An 18299-nucleotide genomic window follows, 5' to 3' on the forward strand; every position below is an offset into this window, starting at 1 on the left:
CTTGTGTTGGATGCCTCCCCCATCGGCAATATAGTAACACTCAGAAAATACTTTACATCAGTGTATTTTTTTTATTCAAGGATGAAATCACAAAATACATGACTGCCTCATCAATAAGCATATTTGTATATCTCATTACTTCCTCAAAGTGTTTAAGTGCCCCTTAATCATCAAGTGTTCCATAAATATATCTTCGCTGTGTTGGCCATGTCAGGTATAGCGGTGGGAACCTCTCTGGTCTGAATAGGTAAAAGCTCCATCTACCTGCTGATAGTGAGAGGTCTCTTCATGCCTGGGCTCAGTATAACCACCCAGAGGGGTCTATTACAATGCAAGATTAATGATTTAACCAGCTAACTTGCCAAAATATTCAGATTATTCTAATTTTGTAGATAAGCATGAAATGAGGATGGTGTAATTGACTCAACAACCAAAATCGCATATCTAAGTTCACCTTTTAATTGATATTTCTGGTTGTTAAAGTTAGCTGGCTAACTCATGAATCCTGCTCTGTTGTTTTGCCTCCCTCCTGATGTAATTTTGTTAATGCACACCAATGCATTTAATCAGTTTTATGTACACAAGCATTGTAGACTTTTCATGGATCAACAGACAACTTCATGATGTTGTAATACTGAAGAAGCACTTGGGTAAATTAGTTGGAACATTTTCAAAACAGAGCAAACCAACCAACCCTGTGTTGTTAGGCTGGGCCCATAGCAACAGGCTGTGATGCGATTGGTGGATGGATAAGGGTGTGACTTTGGTCACATCAGATTCCCATCTGATTGACAGCTTTCATTGAGTCACTGCTCGAAGTGGTAGAAAAACAACGTACTGTGTTTGTTGGGTTAAATGTATAAAGAACTGAAAAGTGCTTTCCCTATCAGCAGCTCAAAGGCTACAAGGTAAGAACTCTTTTCAGGGAACCCCAAATCAGCATCAAACACTGTTTTGTTGTAGCCCTCAGTGCAGGAGTTTTTAGCTTAGACTATTAAGTGTTTTAAGCCATGTAGAAGTTATATATTTAAAAAGTGTTAGAGGTCAATAAATATCTAAACTGTTAAAGTAGTGCAAATCAAATATAGTAGGACCCCCCCCTGACAGTTATGTGTAGACTGTTAACTATGCTGAACTGGTTCCCAGTATACGACACTGGTTCCAGTGTGTACTGTAGTACTGGTATGGTACTTGTGTGTGGTAGTGGTCTCAGTGGGGCTGGAAGGTCTTGGCCAGATCCTCCATCACACTCATGAACTTCTGCTGCTCCAACTGAGAACTGTGGGTCCAGGCCAGGGGCAGGTGGGCTGACACCATCCTCCGATCTGACACACACAATACAATCTGTTTTACAACCTGGTTGGTTAAAAGATAAGCATTTACTATTCACATTGTGATTGATCCATCCTATAGCCGTGTCAATGAAGTCATCTAGAAAATACAGTTCAACCAAAACGTAGGCCTAGCTGTTGACCCCAGATCCCCTGACATGTGTTGTGTACATGCAGGCACAGAGAAGAGAGGAGGTGTCTGTGTTAGTGACTCTATTGAAGTGTTTCTTTACTATCCCGCTGTGCTGGGGAAGGCAACTGAGGTCGCCGCATTGGAGGGAGAGGGCGTGTGTCAGAGGGGGGTTCCACTGTGCTCTCTGGTACTATCTGGTACCGAGAGCTCCAGCTGCGGTGGACCAATGCCAGAAACCCAGCCCAACCCACCGCCCGCCTGCTATCTCCAACCTTCCCCATCTTCTCATGCCCTCTGTCCAACCCACACAGACAAACACTGCATTCAGACAGCACTCATCTTCTTTCTCTCCTTCTTCACCACTCTCTAAACCCCTACCATATGCTCCAAATATCCTCTCTCATCTCTTTCTCACTCTGTCACTATTCTTCTCTCTCTCCCCTTTCCCTCTCCTTCGACCTCTCTTCTCCAATTCTGACTGAGGTCCACTGTACCGAGAAGCCTGGCTGTTTTAAAGAGCTCTTGTTTTCTCCAGAAGCACAGATTGAGAACGGGTTGTGAGGATAGAGAGTGTGTGTGGATCTGACAGTTAACCCATGACACTCTACGCTAGAACTCACTTTGCTGTCTTACTGTAGCTTTCTCTCTTCCGGTCATGACCTCAGATACTTTACCATATGTAATTGCTAAACAAATGGGAACAATCCCATTCTTCAGACAATGCTTCACTTTGTTTGTGATACTTCATTTAGAACTTGTGTGTTCTGTGTCTCTTACTGCCTACCCTGGAAGAAGCTTCCACTGGGCTTGGTGGCGGCGGCCTCTGAGATGGCCAACCACACGGCGGTGTCAGCCCCCTGCTCCGGGGTCCTCAGGCTGTCCTTCATAGACTGGTGGAAGTCAGGCATGGCATTGGCCACCGCTACAACTCCAGAGAGAGAGAGAGACGGGTCAGTAACACTTATCTTAGTGTATTATGTTTAAAACTGTTTTAGACAATATTAAAACAGCATTGGATTTATGTATTGAAGTAGTACATCTCAATAGTAAATGTCAACCTCCAAATGTGGATATGTGTTTACAATGTTGTCATACTTAGAACCAAAGCTGTTTGCTGCTGGTGATTATGTAGTTGTGGTGTATTGATACAGTACCCGGCGTGTCCACCCAGCCAGGGTGCATCACTGAGAAGTGGACGTTGCTATGGGTCTTGGCCCACTGCTCTGTCATCACCACCTGTTGCCTCTGAAACACACACAATACATACACACACACCAGTAGCTGGGACCAGTTCAAGCACAAATCTCAAACGCAACATTCAAATCTGACCTAGACCATGTCACACAAGCACAGACCAGCAAGAGACCACCACATCATGGAATTGTCTCCAACCTTGTATGGATCACTGGGGCCAAGCTTCCTCCTGCCATCCAGAACCTCTATACTAGGCGGTGTCAGAGGAAGGCCCAAAAATGTCAAGGACTTCAGCCACCCAAGTCATAGACTGTTCTCTCTGCTACCTCACGGCAAGCGGTACCAGAGCACCAAGTCTAGGTCAAAAAGACTCTCCCCCCCCCCCCCAATTACCTCGACTAACCTGTAACCCCACATATTGACTCGGTACTCCCCTGTATATAGCCTCATTATTGCTATTCCATTGTGTTACTATTTGAAGTTTTCTTAACTCTTATTTTCTTAAATAAGCATTTCACGGTAAGGTCTACACCTTTTGTATTCGGCGCATGTGACAAATAGCGTTTGATTTGATTTGATGTCTGACGCAACAAAATGTGACGTGTGAGCTCCTGCTCCCCCGCCCTCCTGCTCCCCCGCCCTCCCACTCCCCTGCTCCCCCGCCCTCCCACTCCCCTGCTCCCCCGCCCTCCCGCTCCCCTGCTCCCCCGCCCACCCGCTCCCCCGCCCACCCGCTCCCTTGCTCCCCTGACCTTGTGCTGTGCGTAGACCATGGTCCCGTCATAGCGACCTATTTCTGTCTGCAGGTTCCCTGTCCTCAGCTTCTGGACCAGCATCCCTCCAGATGAAACTGTGATCTGAGGAGGAGGATTTAGTAAAATTACATCTAAGAGAATAACCACCAGTGGTGGTGCCAGTGGGTTTTGGGTTTCAAACTCACCACTCTTGGCTCTGCACTCTTCTCCAGTAAGGGAATCAGGCCCTTGGTCAGGATATACACACCTAGAGATAGAGAGAGATGTGTGTCTTTCAAAGGGTATTGAGACTGAAGTATTCACATTCACCTCTCTCATTGACTCACCCATGACGTTACTGGCAAAACTCTTCTCCAGCCCCTCAGCGTTCACATCCCTCTCACTCATGATGCAGCCTGCATTATTTATCTGTTCACATCAATCAGTCAGTAAATAATCCTACATTATGAATACTGTACACATGTAATAATACATCAGACATGGGAAGAAGCCCTACATTATGGGAAGGATGAGAGACAGAGAGAGCGAGAGACAGAGGGAGAGCGAGAGACAGAGAGGATGATGATGAAAGGCAGGGTGATGACTAGAGGGAGAAAAATATATGTTACAGGGTCTCACTTTGATTCAAACATATGTTCATCACTCACCAGTACATTCAAGGCTTTGTACTTCCTCTTGAAGGCCTCTGCAAACTCCCAAACCTTCCGTGTCTCGAACAGGTCCAGAATGTGGACATATATTTCCTGAAATTACATGACTATTACACTCTGGTTTATAATATGCAAACAGTGTAAAAAGTCCCCCACACAAACATTTTGAAGGTGAGAGAGAGGCCCAAACTCATTCACTTTATTTCCTGACTCCTTGACAATGTCAGCCCTGGCCTCCTCTGCTTTGTCCTTGTTCCTGCACACCATGTGGACTGTACCACCTGTAGACGGGATGGGGGGATAACAGTAGAGCAAGAGTGGCTGAACCAGCGGTGTATTCAGTGCGGTGAAACGTGATGATTCTCTTCCTCCAAAGACACACATGCTCACACACACTCTCTCTACTCTACAGACACACACCGTACCTCTCTTGGCAATGGCCATGGCTGTAGCTCTCCCTATGCCACTGTTGGCTCCGGTGATCATGAAGACCCTGCCTGCCATGGACACCTCCAGGTCCTTTTCCACAAAGTGTTTGGCGGCAGAGAGGAACGCACCCCTGCAACACACACAGTTAAACAGACAGCGGTTAGCTGGAGGATATCCATCCACTGCTCCACTCCACAGGGTGGTAGAGGGGGACTGAGGAGCTCAGTAACAATACACCCTTTTCCACATGAAATGATTGAATGGTTGATTGAAAACAGATTATAAGAAAGTAGGTCAGTGCCAGTGCACATAGATGTCCTGGGGTCAGACAGATGCTGTCTCCCTGCTCCGAACCTAAAATGGAGCAAATTCCAAACAGTTTAGATATTCAGTCAGCAAGACAAAGGTCTAACAAAGGGAAAGACTGTCGGATCATCTCTTAGATAATGTGAGAAGGAGAGAGGAGGCATTTCTGAGGGCACCGCTGGTGACACCGACAGCGGCCTGTGTTCCGCGTCAAGGGGTTCAATGGCAGCCATTGTTCCCAATGGGGGATTAAGGGAGCAAGGCGGTGCTGTGCTTAGGGATTGTTTTGGGCTAAATGCATGCTCTGTTTGGTGGTGTCATGCAGCGTAAACACTAGTAGAGTCCAGGGTCAGGGAGACTGGTTGGTCTCTGCAAGAAAACACAACATTGAACAAAGGAAGTGCTGGATAAATGACAAAGGCACCTCTTCAATTGGATTTGATGCTTTGTTTTAGAATGAGGAAAGCAGTGTGTGGTCTGATGAGATTTATTTTTTATTTTTTTTGTCTGATGCTATTGGTAAGCCATTTATCAACAGTTCCACATGATGGCCTTGACTTGAGCTGGTGGATTACCAAATAAGATTGCAAGCTTTATAGTAAGCATTGATGACCCAATGTAAACAGTTCTTCAACAGCTTTGTCCATTTAGCGGTTTTGACACCACCAGTTTGCCTAATTCTCAATCAATGAGGGTGAAAAAAAATCTACAATCTATCTGAAACACTGTGATGTTCACTGTGATTAATTGAATAATATCATGCCAAAGGATGAACACATACAAACAAAGAGAGAGAGAGAGAATATACACATTGTTCTGGAAATAGGAAAGATGTATTTTGTATTATTCAGTTTTATACATTTTATTGATTTAGTTTATATTCGTGACATTTGTAGCCAGGGATTTGATTCCATGAAATAGCCTGAATCAACCATAACAAATGTGTGCGTATGGACCCAAAAGGTGTGCGACCAGTTATCAGTTGCCTACGGTTCTCCAGAGTAAATATAAAAGCATGAAAGATGATGATGACAGACACACCATAGCATAGGTAATCTTACCTGGTGAATTCAGTCATTCCTTTCAGAAACCAAGCGGAGTTGCGGTAAAGAGACATCGTTGTATTACCCATGGAATCCTCTCGTCCCGTCGTCCGTTATTGCACTCTCTCCTCCGGTTTTAACTTGGGCCAAACCCACGTGTTTGAATTTACATTCCACCCAGCGGCGACTAGGGAACAATAACTGAAGCACAATGAAATTCAGTGTCAACTGGTGTCAGCTCGACACTGTCCTTGATGTCTATAGGCTTGAATGAATGAAATAAAATATATTTCCTACTGAATCTTCAATAGGCTTACATGGCAAATTCAGGATTTGCTTGCACAGCACTTCAAATGTAAATTAAATGTATTTCAACAACCGCATATTTCAGTAACAGAAGAACATTTTATCAGGGAATTATTGATAACACTTCTGGGGGAAATTAAGCTATTGTCGGTTTTTATAGGCATGTAGGCTACAATAGAAAAAGCTCAAATAACACGCAATATGTCTGGAAATGAAAGAATAGACACACAAACACATCATTTGGTTTGACAAGCAGGATGGTTTCTATATTTGATCCTAACCCGTGTACAGTACACTTCAATCCGCCTTTACCAGGACAGTTCCTGTGACAGGTGTGAACCAATCTCGACCAAGCAAAGAACGGGGCGCGGCACAGTCCACAGAAGGTGTGGTTTCGCTATTTAACCCACAGCATTGTGGGAAGGTTGACGATGCCTCCACCATATGAATCGGTTTTACGCAAGAATTTAGATAACATATTTTCCCTCAAGTTTTGGCCTTAGCCTCACATTGCACCTTCACGATGGTGAGTAAAATGTTGTCTTTTGGTTCCATGTTCAAGTTTTAACATATTTTACATGGCAAGTAAATGCTCTCTTTATAACATGCACCTGTCCAAAAGGTGAGTAGCCTACTGTAACTGTAACTGTGTGGCCAACGGCGCTCCAGCACACTTGGTTCCTTTGGCTGGTCGTTGAACTGGAGTCTTGTCGCCTGAACCTGTTTGCCCGGAGGCTACAGTAGCCTAAAGAAGCGTTGCTGTCATGTTTTTATAGTAGAACGTATTGAAAGTCATGTGTAAGTTACATTTTTGCTTAAACTGTCCATTATAAGGCTGACCGTGGAGAATTGTGAAATATTGTTTATGTCTGGCACAACTACTTATCAGTTAGAAGTGTTGTTTGGATTGCAACACATCTAGGCATAATGAGTGTATTATTGTGGGGTGTGTTCAAAGTGTCTGAGTATGTGTGAGTGAGTAGCCTTCTGTCAATTTGTGTGTTACGTGGGCAAACTATGCATCATTCTGTGTATGTGAATACATATTAATGCAGTTACTGATTAACTAGGCGTTAACAACATGGTTTGACCTGAGTGACACCAGAGAACCTAATGAACAAGAGGAACTATTCTGCTTCAATCTGTTGCCTGCAATAATACCTATTCTAGTCATTCTATTTCTATGATTTGGGTCCAAGCGGGTCAACTTCCTGCCCCCTCTCCCCACAGATGCGCTTCCTGCTGCTGTTCAGCCGGCAGGGGAAGCTGCGACTGCAGAAGTGGTTCACTCCAGTGACTGAGAGAGAGAAAAAGAAGGTGATCAGGGAAATGACTCTGATGGTGCTGGCTCACCCTCCCCGCTCCTGTAACTTCCTCCACTGGAGGGACCTCAAGATTGTTTACAAGAGGTGACTGAGGAAGTAGAATCTCTGTTTGGGGCTGGATCTGTCTGTGGTTTAGCCTTCGATCTCTTTCTCTTATACCCACTTCTCTCTCTCTTTGATTTGCTTTATTTGGCAGATTGTTTGTTTTCCTATTTTTGACTTCTGTCTTTTCTTTTGTCTGTTTGTCTGTTTCTCTGTTGACCCCTATTGCTGTCTGTTTCTCTGTTGACCCCTATTGCTGTCTGTTTCTCTGTTGACCCCTATTGCTGTCTGTTTCTCTGTTGACCCCTATTGCTGTCTGTTTCTCTGTTGACCCCTATTGCTGTCTGTTTCTCTGTTGACCCCTATTGCTGTCTGTTTCTCTGTTGACCCCTATTGCTGTCTGTTTCTCTGTTGACCCCTATTGCTGTCTGTTTCTCTGTTGACCCCTATTGCTGTCTGTTTCTCTGTTGACCCCTATTGCTGTCTGTTTCTCTGTTGACCCCTATTGCTGTCTGTTTCTCTGTTGACCCCTATTGCTGTCTGTTTCTCTGTTGACCCCTATTGCTGTCTGTTTCTCTGTTGACCCCTATTGCTGTCTGTTTCTCTGTTGACCCCTATTGCTGTCTGTTTCTCTGTTGACCCCTATTGCTGTCTGTTTCTCTGTTGACCCCTATTGCTGTCTGTTTCTCTGTTGACCCCTATTGCTGTCTGTTTCTCTGTTGACCCCTATTGCTGTCTGTTTCTCTGTTGACCCCTATTGCTGTCTGTTTCTCTGTTGACCCCTATTGCTGTCTGTTTCTCTGTTGACCCCTATTGCTGTCTGTTTCTCTGTTGACCCCTATTGCTGTCTGTTTCTCTGTTGACCCCTATTGCTGTCTGTTTCTCTGTTGACCCCTATTGCTGTCTGTTTCTCTGTTGACCCCTATTGCTGTCTGTTTCTCTGTTGACCCCTATTGCTGTCTGTTTCTCTGTTGACCCCTATTGCTGTCTGTTTCTCTGTTGACCCCTATTGCTGTCTGTTTCTCTGTTGACCCCTATTGCTGTCTGTTTCTCTGTTGACCCCTATTGCTGTCTGTTTCTCTGTTGACCCCTATTGCTGTCTGTTTCTCTGTTGACCCCTATTGCTGTCTGTTTCTCTGTTGACCCCTATTGCTGTCTGTTTCTCTGTTGACCCCTATTGCTGTCTGTTCTCTGTTGACCCCTATTTCTCTGTTGACCCCTATTGCTGTCTGTTTCTCTGTTGACCCCTATTGCTGTCTGTTTCTCTGTTGACCCCTATTGCTGTCTGTTTCTCTGTTGACCCCTATTGCTGTCTGTTTCTCTGTTGACCCCTATTGCTGTCTGTTTCTCTGTTGACCCCTATTGCTGTCTGTGTTTCCCCCCTCTCACTATTGTCTCTGGGCTGGAACAGACTATGGTGCCTGTGTACTGTAGGGGTGTGGGGGGAGGGATGAGGGAGGAACCATCCTTGGCCCTTTTTATTAGTGGTTCATGTTTAACCTCTTAAACTCCTTCCTCCTTACCCACAAAAACAAACAGACGCACAAGTTAAATAACCAAATCAAATTTTATTTGTCACATACACATGGTTAGCAGATGTTAATGCGAGTGTAGCGAAATGCTTGTGCTTCTAGTTCCGACCATGCAGTAATATCTAACAAGTAATCGAACAATTTCACAACAACTACCTTATACACACAAGTGTAAAGGAATTAATTAGAATATGTACATAAAAATATATGGATGAGTGATGGCCGAACGGCATAGGCAAGATGCAGTAGATGGTATAGAGTACAGTATATACATATGAGATGAGTAATGTAGGGTATGCAAAAATTATATAAAGTGGCTAGTGATACATTTATTACATCCAAATTTTTATTATTAAAGTGTCTAGAGATGAGCCAGTATGTTGGCAGCAGCCACTCAATGTTAGTGATGGCTGTTTAACAGTATGATGGCCTTGAGATAGAAGCTGTTTTTCAGTCTCTCGGTCCCAGCTTTGATGCACCTGTACTGACCTCGCCTTCTGGATCATAGCGGGGTGAACAGGCAGTGGCTCGGGTGGTTGTTGTCCTTGATGATCTTTTTGGCCTTCCTGTGACATCGGGTGGTGTAGGTGTCCTGGAGGGCAGGTAGTTTGCCCCGGTGATGCATTGTGCAGACCTCACTACCCTCTGGAGAGCCTTACGGTTGTGGGCGGTGCAGTTGCCGTACCAGGCGTTGATACAGCCCGACAGGATGCTCTCGATTGTGCATCTGTAAAAGTTTTTGGTGACAAGCCTAATTTCTTCATCCTCCTGAGGTTGAAGAGGCGCTGCTGCGCCTTCACCACGCTGTCTGTGTGGGTGGACCATTTCAGTTTGTCCGTGGTGTGTATGCAGAGGAACTTAAAACTTTCCACCTTCTCCACTACTGTCCTGTCGATGTGGATAGGGGGGTGCTCCCTCTGCGGTTTCCTGAAGTCCACGATCATCTCCTTTGTTTTGTTGACATTGAGTGTGGGGTTATTTTCCTGACACCACACTCCGAGGGCCCTCACCTCCTCCCTGTAGGCCGTCTCGTTGTTGTTGGTAATCAAGCCTACCACTGTAGTGTCGTCTGCAAATTAGATGATTGTGTTGGCGGAGTGCATGGCCACGCAGTCATGGGTGAACAGGGAGTACAGGAGAGGGCTGAGAACGCACCCTTGTGGGGCCCCAGTGTTGAGGATCAGCGGGGTGGAGATGTTGTTTCCTACCCTCACCACCTGGGGGCGGCCCGTCAGGAAGTCAAGGACCCATGCTGGAAGTCTGTTGTTAATTTGTTTACTGAGAAATAGTATTGTATTTGGTCAAACACAATTTTTTCCAACAGTTTGCTCAGAGCTGGCAGCAAGCTTATAGGTCTGCTGTTAGAACCAATAAAGGCCGCTTTACCAGTCTTTGGTAGTGGAATTACTTTGGCTTCCCTCCAGGCCTGAGGACAGACTTTCCTCTAGGCTCAGATTAAAGATATGACAGATAGGAGTGGCTATAGAGTCAGCTACCATCCTCCGTAGCGTTCCATCTAAGTTGTCAATGCCAGGAGGTTTGTCATTATTGATCTATAACAATACTTTTTCCCACCTCTCCCACACTAACTTTACAAAACTCAAAACTTGCACTGCTTTTCTTTCATTATTCGTTTTTTTAATGCATGAATATAATTGCTCACTGTTTGTTGTGGGCATTTCCTGCCTAAGTTTGCCCACTTTGCCAATGAAATAATAATGAAAATAATTGGCAACATCAAATGGTTTTGTGATGAATAAGCCATCTGATTTGATGAGAGATGGAGTTGAATTTGTCTTTCTGCCCATAATTTCATTTAAAGTACTCAAGTTTTTTTCCATCATTCTTTATATCATTGATCTTGGCTTCATAATAAAGTTTCTTCTTTTTGTTGAGTTTAGTCACATCATTTCTCAATTTGCAGTAAGTAAGCCAGTCAGATGTGCAGCCAGACTTATTAGCCACTCCTTTTGCCCCATCTCTTTCAACCATACAGTTTTTCAATTCCTCATCAATCCATGGAGCCTTAACAGTTCTAACAGTCAGTCAGTACTTTGGGTGGTGGACCATTCTTAATACACACAGGAAACTGTTGAGCGTGAAAAACCCAGCAGCGTTGCGGTTCTTGACACACTCAAACCGGTGTGTCTGGCACCTACTACCATACCCCGTTCAAAGGCACTTCAATATTTTGTCTTGCTCATTCACACTCTGAATGGAACACATACACAATCCATGTCTCAATTCTCTCAAGGCTTAAAAAATATTCTTTAACCGGTCTCCTCCCCTTCATCTACACTGATTGAAGTGGATTTAACAAGTGACATCAATAAGGGATCATAGACTTACCAGGTAAATCCAGGTGAACGCTATCATGGCAAGGGCAGGTGTTCTTAATGTTTTGTACACTCACTGTACAAGTTAAACACATAACAGACAAGAACAGAATGTTCTACCCCTACAGTCACTATTTGGCTTAAGCATTAACCTCTATGGTAAAGTGACTCTTTGGCATATAAACATAACAACCATGACCCTGTTCCTTGACCTCTGACCCCCTTGCAGGTATGCCAGCCTCTACTTCTGCTGTGGTCTGGAGGACCAGGACAATGAACTGTTGACCTTGGAGGTGCTGCACCGATATGTCGAGCTGCTGGACAAATACTTTGGCAACGTAAGCATAATGTACAGGCAATGCAAGGGCTATTCATTGGCAGGTTAAGGTCTCTTTGGGTGACAATGTTCAGATTAAATTGGTGAATAGAAACTAAATGTGCTCTTTACAGTATTTTCTAAATGTTTATAATCTTAATAGTGCCTTAATTCCTCTCATTGATGTGCTGTTGTGTCGCTCTGTCTGCTCTGCTGCAGGTCTGTGGGTTGGATATCATCTTTAACTTTGACAAGGTCTACTTCATCGTGTGTGTACACGTTTTAGTTTACTATTCCCAAGAATAGTAAATAAACAAAAATTCAGATAAGTGAGGACATTTTGCTGGTCCTCAGTTGTAAAAAGGTAATTTCAGGATCAGGGGTTAGGTTTAGGGTTAAGGTTAGGGTTGGGGGATAGGGAAAATAGGATTTTGAATGGGAATCAATGAATGGTCCTCACAAGTATAGTAAGACATGGGTGTGTCTGTGCTCGTGCATGCGTGTGGTTATTAGAGAATTACATGAAAAGTGCTGAAAGTAAAATGAGTCAGTCAAATACATCAACAGAAGCATACAGACAAACTGAGACACAAGTTTAATCTAATTGTTACAATGGCAAAACAGAAGTGATCTGAAAGTGTATCAGGAATCAGGATCCATAGTAAACAAATCATACTCATCCTGAGTGCTGCCTCCTGACAGAAATGTATAAATGAAAGTGACTGCATCACCCTGACGTGCGACAGACAGGACTTGACAGGCAACCAAAATAAAAGACCAGTGGCTGATGATAGCCCCGTCATAGGCACCTCCCATAGCGCACGGTCTCTTTCTGCAGGCCCCTACAACCCTGCCTCATTCTTTGGTCGATCTTGGGCGTGAGTGAGTCATCGATGGACTTTAACTGTGTACATGTGCATGCGCGCTGCAGGTGTGTGAGCTGGACATCATCTTTAACTTTGAGAAGGCCTACTTCATCCTTGATGAGTTCCTGATGGGAGGAGAGATCCTGGAGACCTCCAAGACAGCTGTGGGCATCGCTATGGAGGAGGCAGAGACACTACAAGAGGTGACCCACACACACACACACAGTCACTTAAGTGTGACACACTTGCCAAAATATGTAAATATGTTTCTTCTGTTCTCTCAACAGACAATGGAGGAGTATATGAGTAAACCAACCTACTGAACCAATAACAGGGACATGAGTCGAACCTTAAGACTGAAGAATCCTTTCCTCAGTTGCCATAAGTGCCACAACATTTAAACTGTAATACACTCTTCCATTCAGACATCACACATAGTAATACACTCTTCCATTCAGACATCACACAGAGTAATACACTCTTCCATTCAGACATCACACAGAGTAATACACTCTTCCATTCAGACATCTCACATAGTAATACACTCTTCCATTCAGACATCACACAGTGTAATACACTCTTCCATTCAGACATCTCACAGAGTAATACACTCTTCCATTCAGACATCACACAGAGTAATACACTCTTCCATTCAGACATCTCACATAGTAATACACTCTTCCATTCAGACATCACACATAGGCTGTTGTTTTATATAAGCACTTTCTAAAAGATGCATTAGGAGTCTTAGAATTTAGGAGTTAAAACTCAGTTTTACTTTTTTAACTTAGATTTTTTTTAATGTGTTATTAGTTTAAACTATTTTATAATGACATTATATTTGATTGGATTATACATGTTTAAAAAAATTGTAGCCTACTTTGCCTTATGTGATTTTCAAGCAACTCAATGTTATTTTAGAATATTGCAGCTGCATTTTCAAATGTTTTAATTCAGTTGTGAGTTGATGCAAAGGATTGTAACCACAACATTACCATTTTGAAAGTCACATTTATTATTTTAATTCTAAGTTGGCTAATGTAGCCATTGCCTACACAAGCATAGTGCCTTATTGTAATATTTATCAGTAGTCAAGCTCTAGCCAGAGGGTTCTTAGGCTGAAGTTAAAGGTGGACATTTTGGAAAGTGTTGCAGTACCGTTAATGTTTTACTGTCTGAGTAGTTTTGTTTCCAGAATAGTCTTTTAAATGTTAGTTGGGGTACGTTGTTTCCAACTTTTGAAAATGGATTATTGCTATGTTATTAGACTATGTCTCTTGGTTTTATAGCTGAAATTGACTAGAACTACCCTGCTTGCCCCAGGCTAAGATATTTGTCGTCTTAGTTCATTGCAACCTGAGTTGACCCATGGTGCTATAATCATAGAAATAGAATCTCATTCTGTGTGTTGGAAATGCCCAACTTCACGTTTGCTCATTATTGTAGCTCCAAATGGATTACAATATACTACTAGTTTACCTGTCAAACTAAGATGTTTGATTGAACGAGGCTACATATTGTTGTTGCTGACACATTGCGGCAGATGGTGTTTTGAATGTGATATTCTGCAGCCTGTTCACCATCTCTGTGTGCTCCAAATGAGTAAACACAACACAGTAAGGAAAAAATAAAGTCAATGCTTTATTCATCTCATACGTCACACATTACCGAACACATGTACGAAATATCATTTACGAGGAAGAACACAAGTGGATGTGAAGAATCCAACACTGATTCGGCTGTATGTGCGCTGAAATGTACTGCTAGTTTGAAGTGGTGTGTTGTTTTATCTAGCCTATCAAAAACATTGAATATTATGCCACACAGCCAGTTACAACCACCAACAGGCACACTCTTGTAGCTACATCAGATCAAGTTCATGTATAAATTGGCTATTAAAGCATGAGCTGTAGTAAATCTACTGAAGAGACTAAACTCCATTGCATGTATTTATTTTTCAAAATACTTTATTATGATTCAAAACAATGATATACTATGTAGCTGCATCTCCCCATCTACATTCCTTTGACAGTTTTGGCGTAAAGGTCCTGATCTTCGCCCTCTTCGGTCTCTGGGTTCAGATAGCCTAGAACTTTCAGCAGCGTGTCGTCATCCAAGCCATGCATTTGCAAAGCACCGCCCGTGTCCTCCTCGGGTTCTGACTGCCTTTTCTGAGGCGGGCTTTTGTCTGAGTCCATTTGGTCAAAGTAATCCTGTACCGCCTTTTCGAACTTTCCCAGCACAAGCTGACCGTCTTGTGAGGGAGGCTGCGATGCACGCTTTTTTTGGTCTGCCTTGTTTGCTGTCTGCGGGTACTGCACCAACATCTGGGCAGCCAGATACGTTGCCAGCTCGTCTTCGTCGACAGTGTTGTCGTAGTCGCCCTTTCCTTTCTCTGGGACATTTGGCTCAGAGAACATGTAGTCTTTCTGCCTTCCAGCTGGTGCGTAAAACCTTAACGGTGGGCTTGTATGCTGTTTCTGCTTCTTGCGCTCGGGTGCGTTCTGATTTGCCACACTTCCTAGCCTGAGGAGTTTTTGAATGTCTTCTGTGTTTATTTCGTATGGGACGTTGCTTGTTTGGGTCTCAGGCAGCCGTCTGTTGAAAAATGTCTCTAGAGGAATCTTATTTTTCTTAGAGGAGATCAGAGTTAGTTTGTCCTCTACCCTGGCCAGATCGTTGGGTGTCCGAGAATGTGCTTGTGTCCTCAGTTGTGTCCTGTCCTGTTTTGTCATCTCCCCACTCTTCAGCATGTCCATCAGGTCTTCTGGTGGGATCTGTAGTTTCTGGGAGATTTGGATGAGCTGGTAAATGGCTTGTGGATCTACCTTGTCACTGTACAAAGTTTGAGTTGCTCTCCTCTCTTCCCTCTCCTCCTCTTCTTCTAGCTCTCTCTTCCGCTCCTCCTGCTCTGTTTTCTCTAGCACCTTCAGAAGGTAGTAGTCGACCAGTTTGGTGATGTCATCTGGGTCATGTTCTCCCGGACCCAGCAGGCTCGATCGCTTGACCTCATCAATCTCCTCCTCATCTTCATTATCATCATCCTCTTCATCATCCTCCAAGCCTCTGTCGAACTCCTGCCTGTTGTCATTCTCCTCGTCCTCCGTCTCCACCTGCTCCTCTAAGGGCGCCCAGTCCTCTCCCCCCATCACATTCTCATAGGCCAGATTCCTAACCTGGAACATGTCGTCATCATCATCCTCTTCGTCATCCTCAGTCTGGCGTTTGTGCCCAGCCTTGGCGTTGGCTATCCTCCCCAGTTCCTCAAACACAGACTGCAGGTTGGCCAGGTTCTGGGGTGTATACTTCCCCTCCATGTTCTCATTGGTGCGTTTGAAGGGGCTCTCGTGGCCTGGGGCTCTGCTTTCTTCCTCACCGTCCTCCTCATCTTCAAACATCAGTGGGTACTTACTGTGAGGCCGGCTGGTACGCTGCTGCTGTGACCATGGATATGCCATTCCCTCTCCCAACTGGCTCTCCTCCTTCGCCGGTCTCCGCCCTTTGCCCAGAGTGTGGCGGGCTACACTGGGCCTCACAGGGGCTGGCTTGGGGCCCTTCTCGGTCTGCTGGAGGGTACTCAGCACCGCCTGCAGCCACTCCTGGGTCTTGTTCTCCTTGTTTCGCTCTCCTTCCTCATCCTCCTCGTCCTGGCCGATCTTACTCTGACTGGTCTGGGCAGGAGAGGCTAGCCTCAGCATGGAGCGGAGTTTCTCTGAGTCTGTGTCCATGTTGGTGGTGTCGTAGTCTGGGGTGAGGGGAGCCTGCTCCTGGGGGGCTGGCGCCCCTCCCCCGGTACGCTGCCGGAGGCTCTCAATGTACTCCAAGGCCTTGAGCATGTCTGCGTTGGTGGGGAGGTAGGGGGCGTCTACTTGCTGGGGGTCCAGCTCACCGCCTTTCAGTCTGTGTTCTCTGAGAGAGGCCCCCTGGACACTGCCAGAGCCCAGGAGGAAAAGGAAGAGGAGCAGGGAGAAGAGGAAGGCCATCCCTACTGAGGAGAGTGTGGGGAGTGATGGCATGGTGTCTTCAGCCTGGAGACGACAGACACAACAGGGAGAGAAGTGTCAATGCTGACCTTTAGGTTTAGGATAAGATTTTTTCACTGGTCAGACCATTATGTACATATTTCTTTCAAACAAGAATATTTTAAAGGACTGTGCAGTCAAAATCGTAATTTTCTTGTGTTTTATATATATTTCCTCACGGAAGTTGGACTAATACTGTGAAAAGTCATGCTGGAGAAATTGCTCTTTAATTTAACATAATCCCAGTAAAATACTTAACTGTTACCCAGAAATGATTTGATATTGAGATAAAATGGCTGCAATGGACCTTTTTTAATGATGAGGCCAGTTTAATTGCTTTTGTAATGATCAGCTCTCATGATCCTCATTTAAATTCGGAAACCTTTCATTTTCAGACCTGCCATTTTATTCCCGTTTGACGCTTCAGATATATTGCTATAGTTTGCATATCACTATCACTGGTAAAGAGCTTTTATCCACAGATTTAAAATCGCATCTGTTCAATGCCCAGATGATTGTTTGCGGAGCAGTAATAGCATGGGTATTCAGCTCGCCTGTAAATCTCATTAGTTTTCAAATTGCTGCCTTCCGGAATGAGTCACAATCTAGTTGTCTAGGTAACCCTACAGCTGATGCTGGCTTCTGCCGAAACACAACTACCTACACACAAGATATCTCTAGCGCACTAAAACGCAGTTGTGTTTGTTGCACGAGCTTTTTACTGAGAAAATGCAATGGAACTTTATAATCATACACCTAATTTGGATAAAGGTATTGAACACGACTACTTATAAACCAACTAGTGGATTAATTGGTTTTGAAATCAAGTTATTGTTTAATTTAGGCTACTTATCAGTTTAGCCTACATAATAACTGCAAATTACTGAAAACGAAAACTATAATAAACTTTAGTTAGTCTAAGAATGACTGAACAGATTATGTATCTCTTCACTGCGGCAGACCTGTTTGCAATGCATCAGGTTGGTTGCAAAGCTAAACGGATTTTAAAATGGACAAACATATTAAACGAACTGAAAATATTCTAATTGAAATCCATTTTCTCAAAAGAATAATTTCGATGTAGGCCCTGTATAAAGTCTCTTACCTCTGCAAAATAGTTTCAATTGATCGTCGTGAGTGAACTTAGCATCTCTTTGTCAGTGTGAGCGCGAGCAGGGATTCTGTGTTCAGCACCAGGGACAGCTCCTCCCATTATATGAGGCGCCACCTGACTCGTGCGTCACTGCGACATACGCAATACTAGATCCAAAGAAACATACAAACCCAGTTAGAACTGGCTCACATTTGTTCAATTATTTTAGAATCTCTTAACCTCAACTTTCAATTGGAAATGCTTATGTGATCACTGTTTTGTTATCATGTCTAATTGTATTGGTTGTTAACCAATAGTGATGAATATCTGGACATTAAGGACGTGATTAATTAGCCAACAGCACAATGTCCATTTAGATGGTCATAGACCTATACAACCCATGCCCATGTCCATCGATGACTCACTCACGCCCAAGATCGGCCAAAGAATGATGCGGGGTGATGAGCACTGCAGAGACCGTGCGCTATGGGAGGTGCCTATGACGGTGCAATCTCAGCCAGTGGTCATTTATTTTGGTTGCCTGTCAAGTCCCGTCTGGCGCAGCTCAGGGGGACGCCGTCACTTTCATTCATACATTTACGTCGGGAGTCGGCACTCAG

General features: G+C 44.2%; 3 protein-coding genes across 3 annotated transcripts; 1 reads left to right on the forward strand and 2 right to left on the reverse strand.

The window, feature by feature from the left end:
- Positions 1 to 51: 51 nt before the first annotated feature.
- On the reverse strand, positions 52 to 5987 carry LOC115206522 (dehydrogenase/reductase SDR family member 12). The gene is made up of 10 exons (XM_029773615.1): positions 5860 to 5987; positions 4489 to 4622; positions 4262 to 4344; positions 4061 to 4156; positions 3740 to 3821; positions 3599 to 3660; positions 3411 to 3515; positions 2619 to 2709; positions 2249 to 2386; positions 52 to 1325 (listed from the first exon to the last, which is right to left on the reverse strand). The coding sequence occupies exons 1-10, from the start codon at positions 5928 to 5930 to the stop codon at positions 1210 to 1212; spliced, it is 978 nt and encodes a 325-aa protein (XP_029629475.1). The 5' UTR covers positions 5931 to 5987; the 3' UTR covers positions 52 to 1209.
- A 549-nt stretch (positions 5988 to 6536) lies between these two features.
- Positions 6537 to 14212, forward strand: LOC115206523 (AP-1 complex subunit sigma-3). Its single transcript, XM_029773616.1, has 5 exons — positions 6537 to 6673; positions 7378 to 7556; positions 11612 to 11720; positions 12630 to 12767; positions 12852 to 14212. Exons 1-5 carry the CDS (start codon positions 6671 to 6673, stop codon positions 12885 to 12887), a joined length of 465 nt encoding a protein of 154 aa, XP_029629476.1. The 5' UTR covers positions 6537 to 6670; the 3' UTR covers positions 12888 to 14212.
- On the reverse strand, positions 14186 to 17915 carry LOC115206519 (secretogranin-2). Its single transcript, XM_029773607.1, has 2 exons — positions 17692 to 17915; positions 14186 to 16592 (listed from the first exon to the last, which is right to left on the reverse strand). Exon 2 carries the CDS (start codon positions 16578 to 16580, stop codon positions 14580 to 14582), a length of 2001 nt encoding a protein of 666 aa, XP_029629467.1. The 5' UTR covers positions 16581 to 16592; positions 17692 to 17915; the 3' UTR covers positions 14186 to 14579.
- Between the last annotated feature and the right edge of the window lie 384 nt (positions 17916 to 18299).

The sequence above is a fragment of the Salmo trutta genome, chromosome 13 (genome assembly GCF_901001165.1).
Source record: "Salmo trutta chromosome 13, fSalTru1.1, whole genome shotgun sequence".
Lineage (NCBI taxonomy): Eukaryota > Metazoa > Chordata > Actinopteri > Salmoniformes > Salmonidae > Salmo > Salmo trutta.